Source organism: Embiotoca jacksoni, unplaced genomic scaffold (assembly GCF_022577435.1).
Source record: "Embiotoca jacksoni isolate LCO1_2020_lvr unplaced genomic scaffold, fEmbJac1.0.p SCAF_23, whole genome shotgun sequence".
Taxonomy (NCBI): domain Eukaryota; kingdom Metazoa; phylum Chordata; class Actinopteri; family Embiotocidae; genus Embiotoca; species Embiotoca jacksoni.
In genome coordinates, this window is record NW_027185374.1 from 4229397 (window position 1) to 4239717 (window position 10321).

The 10321-nt window shown below is 44.1% G+C and overlaps 1 protein-coding gene across 1 annotated transcript; it reads left to right on the top strand.

The window, feature by feature from the left end:
- Positions 1-826: 826 nt before the first annotated feature.
- On the top strand, positions 827-10066 carry myb (v-myb avian myeloblastosis viral oncogene homolog). The gene is given in 16 exon segments (XM_069158330.1): positions 827-910; positions 2956-3073; positions 3330-3401; positions 3644-3736; positions 4599-4819; positions 5337-5565; positions 5663-5728; positions 5867-5971; positions 6428-6502; positions 6504-6692; positions 7288-7406; positions 7495-7609; positions 7717-7812; positions 8118-8216; positions 8461-8544; positions 8650-10066. Coding segments are annotated over 16 exon segments (1818 nt in total). The 5' UTR covers positions 827-887; the 3' UTR covers positions 8764-10066.
- The last annotated feature ends 255 nt before the right edge of the window (positions 10067-10321 follow it).

Sequence of the window (10321 nt, forward strand, 5' to 3'; positions counted from 1 at the left end):
CTACCAATTTTCTTTATTTATGTTTGCGAGCACAAAGCTCATTTTATCGGTTTTGTGGCATGTTTTATCACTGGGAAACATCTGTAGCACAGGCAGCCAGCAGACACCCTACAAACAGGTAGCACTGAAAGGAATTGTAGCTTCACTTTCAAAAACATATTCCTATTGTTTACGTCGTCCAGACACATTGGTTTCCTTCTCCTTTTCACCAGAGAAGGAGGTCACGAAAATTGTTGACCAATACAGCGTTTAGCGCGGACGGCGGGGCAAAACGCGCCTCTGACAAGCCTTGTGCAGCAGTGTGGTGAGTTCAATTACACTTCGTAAATCTCGAACACATCTACTTGGCACTCATTCGACCTGTGCAGTACAGTCCTTGAGACACCAAAATTATCCCTACAGCTTTCAGCTTTCTCGTTTTTAGTTTTCAGTATATTATCTAGTGTTATTTTTGTGTTTTATCATGTAATTCTATGACGGTTTTGTTAAGTAGTGCAAAAGCGATTTTGGTTTAAACACTACTGGGTTCTCTCAGTTAAACAGCACAATGTATTTTTATTTTATTTTTTAATATCTGCAAGTTTCCTTGTAGTTTAAAACGCTTCTCGATACCCATTAAAAACTCTTTTAACGGACTTATCCGTTAGATCAAATTGTAACACGGAGAAGTCGGATTGCAAGTGAAGTACACTCCTAAGGGCATGCGCAGTATGGCGCATTGGCCAGGAGCGCCAAATTTACCGGGATGCGAAGGAAGGGAGGAGCAGTAGTGGAGGCTGCTGCAGTTTAAATTAATGTCAACCTGCCTCCTCGCCGGGAGAACAAACTCAGCACAGACAGCGAAAGTACGTGCTCAGCAACCTGCAAGCCGCTGTCCAGACTTTAACATGACTCGGCGGCCGAGAAACAGGTAAGCTTAAACAGAATAAGGACTCTATAACTTTTTTTGGGGGGCTTAGTTTTTTTTTTGTTTTGTATGTGTTCGGCTTATAAATGCGTAGTTATTGCTTTCTTACCATGTTGACCATTATTTCTGTTATACACCGCGCGAGGTTGAGCGGAGACGGGTGCATCTTATCGGCAAGAACCTTATCAGTTTGTCATTTATTTATTTACATTTTGTGCTCTTTTTGTGTTTGTGATCGTTTTGTTTCCTTGGCCGTTAAAAACGAGTGCAGGTGTTTCGCTCGCGCCAATGACAGGTGGTGGTCATCTGGCATGTGCGCTGCTGTCAGTCGCACGCACTCATGCGCGCGCGCGCGCGCGCTTTAATGCCACGCTGTGCGCAACACGGTGCGAGTACAGCGGGGTTTTTTAGATACTAAATACAAAATAAAAAAAAACAATGTATCTATTTCTGTCTAAACGCTACAGGCAACTTCAGAGCCCGAATTTACTTTGAAGGTTTGGAAAATATTTCTATTCCGTTGCATCGCGTTCTGGTGACCATAACCCAAGTCAGCCACTCAGACTGACGCTTTCATTTTTCGCTTATCTGCAGATCGGGTAGTTTAGACAAGTCAAGCTGATATAAAGGTCATTTCACACCCGCTTTGATGTAACTTCCAGACACCCGGAGAGTTTCACAGCATCTCTGAAGGCGAGGGGCTCTCACTGTTATTCTGTAAACTTTACTGCGCTACCACATCGTCCTCTGCACTTGTCTCGAGAACAGGTTAAAATGTTGTATATCTCCCAAGTCGCCACAACATGAGCCTTCATTCACGATTACTCTCACTGGGGTTTTTTTTTGGTGGGTTTTTTTCTTAGTAGCATTGATCTGCACCACGTTACCCTGAAAAAGACCTGGTTACTGACGTTAAGCTGCCGTGTCAAGTTCTAAGTCGAGTTTTTACTAGCCATTGATTTTAGTGCGTGTTGTTGGTTTACTCGTGGTTTCACACCGATTACCAGAAGAAATCCGAACAAAACCATCCCTATGATTGAACAAAAACTTCATGGACCTATTTCATGAAGCAGTTTTGAGTTTATTGAACATTTTCAGCATGAATGGTAAATTATGTGGTCCTTCTCTTTTGTTTGATTGTGTACAAAATATATTTATATTTGTTTTATTCGTCTTTTTTTTTTTTTCGTTTTTTTCGTTTTGAATTGCATGTGGATTTTTTTTATGCTTGAAATAGAACATTTGACCTAAATTTATTATTTTATTAGGTGTTTTTATTTTAAAGATAAATGTCTGCGGTACATCAGTTTAGTTGCATAATTCTCTTCTTTGTCATGAATCCATTTTAGTAAGTGGGAAAACAAATATAGAAGACCATTGTACACGCACTTGCACTTGCACACACACACACACACACACACACACACACACACACACACAGTGGGGCTCCTGTTCACCTGTTGCTCTGTACAACTCCACAGTACCCTACCTGGCTTCTAAGTTGTTCGATCTCTACATTGTGATTGGTTAACTACTTAGTATCATTGTAGTGTGTGTGTGTGTGTGTGTGTGTGTGTGTGTGCGTGCGTGCGTGCGCGTGCGCGCGCGTGCGTGCGTGCGTGTGTGCGTGTGTGTGTGTGTGTGTGTATGCATGCAATGGCTGTGCTGCACAATGCCACTGCAGGTCTGAACAGGCCGGGGTCATAAAATTATGATCACATGTGCCAATCCCAGTATCTGTGGAAACCAAAAACACTGGAACCTGTTCATCCTCCCTCCCTCCCTTCCTCCAAGTGGCTGTTCTTTCTCTTTCTTTCGTTCTCACTCCCCTTGTGGGTGTCTTGGCTAAAAGCCTGCACCCAAACCTTCAAGAATGACTGGTTTTCTGTCTGTGTTGACACCTGATGAGTAAAAGAGTGGGATGAGTTCTATATACGCTCTGCAAAGAGATGATTAGGGAGTAGTTCATTATTGACCTTTTTATCTTTTTCACACAGGGTCCACCTCATTTTTTTTTTAAACTTTGCTTTCTCTGTGTATGTCTGCAGTGTTTACAGTAGTGAGGAGGATGAGGAGGAAACCGAGATGTATGAACATGATTACGACGGATCACTGGTCAAGGCGGGGAAACGCCACCTCGGCAAAACACGCTGGACACGAGAAGAGGTATGCACACCGACATGTGTCTGAACTGTTCAAAACCTGGGGCTCAATACAAAATATGTAACACTGTTTACATGTAAAATAGAAATCACCTCAGCTAAGATCACTCCCCAGGAACTTGAATCCTACTTTTTATCATCTGATATGAACCTATTCACTGAGCATTATGCTAAATTGAAATTGCTTGGGATGATGTTTTTGCAGTGACATCTTAAATATCTGACAAACATGTATTTTGTTTTTGTTTTTTTTGTTCCAGGATGAGAAGTTAAAGAAACTTGTTGAACTTCATGGATCAGAAGACTGGAAAGTTATCGCAAGCCTGTTAACTGTAAGTAGTTGGACTTTGCGTAAATACATGCATATGTCCGAAAACACAAACAGGGACACAGAAACAGAGCTAGACATAAACAACAGTGCATAGCACAGTCTCGTGGTAACAAGCCAAGTGTGATGTTATTTCTGCTATTTCTTGTACAGTGCCGAGGTCCTTCTAATTCACAGCTGCAGGTTTATAAACTTCCTGTAACGTAAGGATGATAACAAAACGTGTTTTGCTTCCACACCGACCAGAATCGTACAGATGTGCAGTGCCAACACAGGTGGCAGAAGGTCCTCAACCCAGAACTCATTAAAGGACCTTGGACCAAAGAGGAGGACCAGAGGGTAAGGACACACTCTTAAAAGGCCACATGAGAAACTGTGAATAGCAATGCAAGATAAACTTGACTTTGTATTGTATTTTGCACAGTAGGCGCTTCACATTTAGAAAGACGTCACATGAGTTAAAACACTCTACTAGGTACATCTTTCTGCCCGGAGAGCGATCAATGATGACCCCTGTCGCCGCGATGGCTTTGTTGCATTAGTGAACATAGATGGATACCACTCGCAAGAAACAGGCACTCAGGTTAAAAAAAAAAAAAAGACTTGATGTTCCTGTCTGATTAAAGCAACTACTCTGTAGCAACTCCCTGACAGATGTTGCACATTTTTAGTTTCCCAAAAAGGTGCCGTTACACAACCTTTACCATGTTCGAGTGTCTTACAACCTGTGAAGTATTTGTTCAAGCTAATCCGAAGGAGTTATATTTCCACCCAGATGTCACTAATGATTAGCGGAGCGGCTAACGTTCCACTGGAAACTCCCTCACTGCTCACCAGCAGGTGTTCCCAATCACCTTTTTCTAGTTAAAAGATAAAGAAAAAGAGAGAAGGAAGGAAGCGTTCAGTAATAATGTGTGAGCGTCTGAGATTTTTCTTAATAACAATTTTCTCATGTCATATCTCTCTCTCTCTCTCTCTCTCTCTCTTTTGTTTGGTCTATTCTTCTTCCTCTTTGCCTGTTGTCTTTGTATGCCTCTACTTCTCCCTCTCCTCCCTGTTATTACTCCTTCCTTCCTCTTTCTGCGTGCCCATCTACAACCATTCACTTCCTTTTCAACGCTCCTTCTTCTTCCTCCTCTCTTCGCCTTTCCTCTTTCCCCACAAACTCAACCCCCCCCCCCCCCCCCCCCCCCCCCCCCAGGTGATCGAGCTGGTCCAGAAGTACGGCGCCAAGCGCTGGTCGGTGATCGCCAAACACCTGAAGGGGCGAATCGGCAAGCAGTGCCGCGAGCGCTGGCACAACCACCTGAACCCAGAGGTTAAGAAGACATCGTGGACCGAGGAGGAGGACAGGATCATCTACCAGGCACATGAGAAGCTGGGCAACCGCTGGGCGGAGATCGCTAAGCTGCTCCCTGGCAGGTGAGACCAGAGAGTGAAGAAGAGAGGGAGGAAAAGAGGAGCTCCATGAATCACTGAGTCTTTGTTGGTTAGCTGCGCAATGTTGCGGTTGAGAGGCTAAAACAGAGAATACCTAGAAGAAAGGATGACAATGAAGTGAGCGCGCACGGCAGGAGAGAAAATGTTTGTACGCAGAGGGGGAAAAAAAAAGAAGGTTAAAAGGCAATTTTAGGAGAAGGTTGTCTTAATAGAGAAAGTGTTCAGAGCAGAATGAACAAAGAAGACGTCAGTTTGAGATTACTGTCATTGCTTTGTTCTGATAACCTCATCAATAGTGCGCATGCGTAAGTCTGTGTGTGTGTGTGTGTGTGTGTGTGTGTGTGTGTGTGTGTGTGTGCGTGCGTGTGTGTGTGCGTGTGCGTGTGCGTGCGCGCGCCTGTATTGATGATGCTGTCCCGGCTGTCGCGTCACGAGCGTGTGAACATTTGTCGTGTGTCACATAACCTCTAAATTAACACGTGACACTCGTGACTTGCAGGACTGACAACGCTATAAAGAACCACTGGAACTCCACCATGAGGCGAAAGGTGGAACAAGAGGGCTACCTCCAGAACCAGGCGAAGAACGGCAACTCCTCACTCGCCATCAGCCAGGGCTACGGCAAGGCCGCCAATCACATCATGGGTTTTGCCCACCACTCGCCCAGCCACGCACAGCTGCCTCCCGTGTCGCTGCTCAACTACACCTACATATCCGACACACACAGAGTAAGTTGCGATGTCCGCAGGGAGACTGAACGACGTGGATTACGTACTCGCAGGAGATTCACTCATTTACGTGGACGTGTTTCTGATTGGTTGCCAGGTTCCCTTCACCATGGCTTCGCATTTGAACATCTTGAACCCCCAACATGGAACCGCTGCTATACAGGTAAAAAAATAAATAAATAAATAAACAAATAAAATCTCATTTCAGACGCTCACTACACGCAGACGACAGCAGTTGTTGCAAGACAGAAAAGCTGAACCGGATGAAATGAACGCTAACGTGCGCTCTCTCTTCTCTCAGAGACACTATAGTGAGGAAGACCCTGAGAAGGAACAGAGGGTGAAAGAGATCGAACTGCTGCTCATGTCAACAGAAAATGAGCTGAGGGGCCAGCCATCACTACCAGTGAGTCACAACGTGTGTGCTTCTGTGTCTGGGTTTGGGCGAGCTCTGACATGAAATTGTGACAGCACAATTTATGTGCCTGTGTTTTTGACACTGACTTTAAGGACATTGGTGTGTGCTTGTGTGAATAAGGAGGAGGAAACATCTGGGGGGTCTGTTTCTGCAAAAGTGATGAAATAGGACCTTATCACCATCCTGTGTGTGTGTGTGTGTGTGTGTGTGTGTGTGTGTGTGTGTGTGTGTGTGTGTGTGTGTGTGTGTGTGTGTGTGTGTGACCCTTGTGCAACCTTCTACTCAATAATTCTGTCACTCTTCTTTACTCTTCTCTTTTCTTTTTGGCCCAAATGTTTGCACCTCTTCTCTTGCCCTTCCGCTCACCCTGCTTTACTCTCGTGTTTTTAGATGAATATTCTGACGGTTATTTCTGGCCTTCACACTCCCCTCCTCCTCCTCCAGATGAATTTGTCCTATTCAAGCTGGGTCGGCCCAAGCTCCTTGACGAACAGCTCGGACAGCGTGGCCATGTCGGTACCCCCACCACCAGACAGCCGCACCGGCCCTGCCTCTCGACCAGAGCTGCCTACCCGAGGAGAGCGCCTCTGCGACTCGCGCCCACTGCAATAATGGCAACAGCAATAACAACAACAACAGCAACAGCCATCACACCGGTCCGTCGTTCTCAAATACAATGCCAGAGTTCATGGAATCTGTCATCGATTTGGTGAGTATCTGCATTACAATTTATGTTTTCAGGTTGTCCTTGGTGGGCTCTGTTTTTTGTTTTTTTTTGTTTGTTTGAGCCCATGACCAGCTGTAGCCACAGCAAAAAGTAGAAAATTAGAAGTGTAGATTTTACCCACGAGCGGGCCTTGACCCATATTTTCCCGCCCTTTTCCCAGAGCCTCTCCTCAGTGGGCGAGGCCGTTACCAGTCGGTTCTCGGATAGGAGCATTCCCAAAACAGACAGGGTCTTGTCCAATCAGGGCTCAAGAACAGCTCGCGGAGCATGGGCTGGTTTCATCTGCTCAACTCCCAAGCCTTCACCAGTCAGAAATCTGCCCTTTTCACCTTCACAGGTAGTTAAAAAAAATAGCCGAGTGTGGTCAGAATCCATCCAATCATCAGCCTGCCATCCGATGACATCGACGACCAACCATTCAGAACTAGTGTTTCTCCTGTTGTTTTAACTATAACTCATCCTCCTTGCTCCTGTCCTCTCCATATCTGTGTTGCCGTGATCTGCCAGATTGTTGCTGCCTCAAACTTAACCTGTCGAGCCTCTTTCATTAAATGTTTTTCTTTCTTTTGTTCCGTAGCTTCTCAACCAGTCTATGAGCCCAGAACACTCTGACAACGACAGTTTACCAATGAGCTCGCCCGTGGACTCCAAGCCTCTGATCAACCACTCCGTCAGGCCCCAGAAAGAAAATGAAATGTGAGTGTCTTTGTCTCTCGTCGGTTTATTGATGCAGATTTGTCACATCGGACGCTTTCCAAACAGCCATTATTTTGTTCTTTCTCAGGTTCCGAACACCAAACATCCGACGATCAATCCTGGACTCAACGCCTCGTACCCCCACGCCGTTCAGATCAACCCTGGCCCTTCAGGAGGCCAAGTATGGACCTCTCAAACTACTGGTGAGACAACTAACACATATCTTCGAGTCTTGAATCTGCCATTTCGACGACCGTTGTGCATGTGATGGCGTCCTCGGGACTCACTTGGAGACTTGTGTCTTTTCCAGAACACCACTTTGGAGCAGCAGATGGTTGAGTCCATCAAGCAGGAGCCGATGGAGTGTGCCATTGAGCAGCCTCCTCTCAAGAAGATAAAACAAGAGGTACTTTACGCTCAACGTGAGCAGACTGACATCTGAAGTTTTAGTCTGTCTGTTGAGAAAGAAACAGGGAGGGTGAAAAGCGGAGTCTACTTTCATTTCGCAGTCGCAGCAGCGAATGCGGGCAAACGATACGAGTTTTTTTTTTCAGTTTTGCAACACGTTCTTGAACCACTTAAGGAATACTTGGGAGCCTCCGCGGTCAGGAGGAATCAGGAGGATTGTTTGTGGCTATTAGATGCAGCCGAATTTGTGTGAATCTTCATAATTCTGCGCGTTGAATGACCTCGATGCGTTTTTGGTCGTAGGTGGAGTCCCCATGTGAGAGAAGCCCGTGCATGCAGTGGGAAGGACAGGAACTTCACACGCAGCTCTTCTCCCCCAACGGCCCGGCCCAGGAAGTACCTGTAAGTTGACCTTTGACCTGACCAATGTAAATCCATCCTTGACGACTCACACCTTAATCTTCGCCTTAAATTGCACATTTACCTTATTTTACGCTTCGGAATACACGGAGGACGTTCCTGCCACTTCTCCCTGTGCCACTCTCAGCACTATTGTACTATTGGATGGGACGGTGACCATATAAATCAGCTCGATGTCGTTGTTGACGTAGGCTTTTGCATTTTTTTTATTTTTTTTTTTATTCAGGACCTACTCACTAGCTCATTACTGAGGGAAGACGGACACAAAACCTACCACCTTCCTCACAGAGGCGTGAACAGCCCACTACAGGTGAGCGCACCGTTTTGTAACGTACTTCCGTACCGTTCACGTAAACGGCTCGGCGTCGCGCGTCGACCCCAGAAACTCACCGTCCTCTTTCTCTCCCGCCAACAGCAGCTCAGCTCCTGGGAGCAGGTGACCTGCGGCAAAACAGAGGAGTACATTTCAGCTTCGGAACCGAGCCACAAGTACATCAACACGTACCCTACGAGGACGCTGGTGATGTAGACGGACGGGGACGTCCATCTGGAAACATCGACACTGCCTGCGCCGCACGAGGCGCCGCGGGTTTCATATTTGTTGTGGTACAACAGTTGGGAGAGGCTTCATGCCACCGGTGTTTTTACACTCACACTTGTTGGATTTCAACCAACCAAAGACTATACTTTTTTTTGTTGTTGTTGTTCTTTTTGAAATCTTTTATACAGAATTAGCTTTGGGTTTTTTTTTATAAATGTACGTTCTATCTCCTTTGGTATTGTCTGTGTATTATTATCAATGTTGTATTATAAATGGGATACGGTAACTATGTTTGCATTGGGCTGTATTAGTAATTACGAATTTTGATATTAATATAAAGAACAAGTTGATTAATTTATTTGTTTTTTTTTGTTTTTTTTAAGATGACTTTGTTGTTATTGTTTTACAATTGGCCAATGGAGCAGTGTTGTAATTATAAGTATTTAAGCCCTATTAGCATTATCATATATCCAAAGGCATATTAATTATTTCAAAACTGACCTCTGTATTTCACTCATGAAACTCTTCTGTTTCATTTTTCTTGTTTTTTTTTTTTTTTATAGGCTATAATGGGTCTACTGAGAATTTCAAATGTTTGGTCTGTGCCACCATGTAAACACTGAGAACCGCTGAGTCTGTTCGAAAAATCTTTTTTTTTTTTTTACAATGAATTATCATGTTTCCACACAACAGCAAGGGGGACAGCCTTATTAGTATTACCTGATTACCAAATTGGCACCTCTATTTCAAAACAATCGCGTTTTCATTTCAATTTTTAATGCATTTCTGGCCTTCACAGTATCCTGCATCGGGAAACGTTAAATAAACAACTATATCTGTTGACATAAATATATATGCAGAGTATATTAATACGTTTACAAATCTTAAATGATCTTCTTCGTTTGAAAACACGAGCTTCACCCAGTAAAAGTACGACAAAGCTGCACTCATATTTTCCATTAAAGAATGGAGGGTATTAAACACTGATATTTTATATTATGCTACAGACAAAAGCCCAATCGAAACTTTTGTATCATCTTTTAAAAACATTTCTTGTAATAGTTTGATATTGTTTTGTAAATCATCAGCATTTTGTTTTCTTACTACTACTGCGGTAGCCCACGGCAAACACTTAGCAAACAATCGTTTTGTATGTTTTGATGCCTTTTTTTTGATACTAGCTTTTGAGCTAAAACATTTTTTTTTATAAATGCATTTATACATGCCAAGTTTTCATGTTTTTATACGTTTCTATACTGCCTAGTAAATAAAGTGTGCTGTTTTTTTTTAATTACAACCCTTGTGTTCAGTGGTATTGAAGAGGTATTATTTCGCAGCGTGGCGACATCGCTCAGCATCTTTAAGCTGACGATGTCGCGGCGTCGGCTCGGCAACATTTACATACGTTTAAGCTGTAAAGTACAAACGTTCAGTACAAACAGCCCGCAGTGTGCCGTCGGTGGAAATTACACCGAAGCCACATTATTGTCAGTGTCTCCTCTGTTTAAAGTAAATGATCTACTCCGTAGTTTATCGCTAATATTGA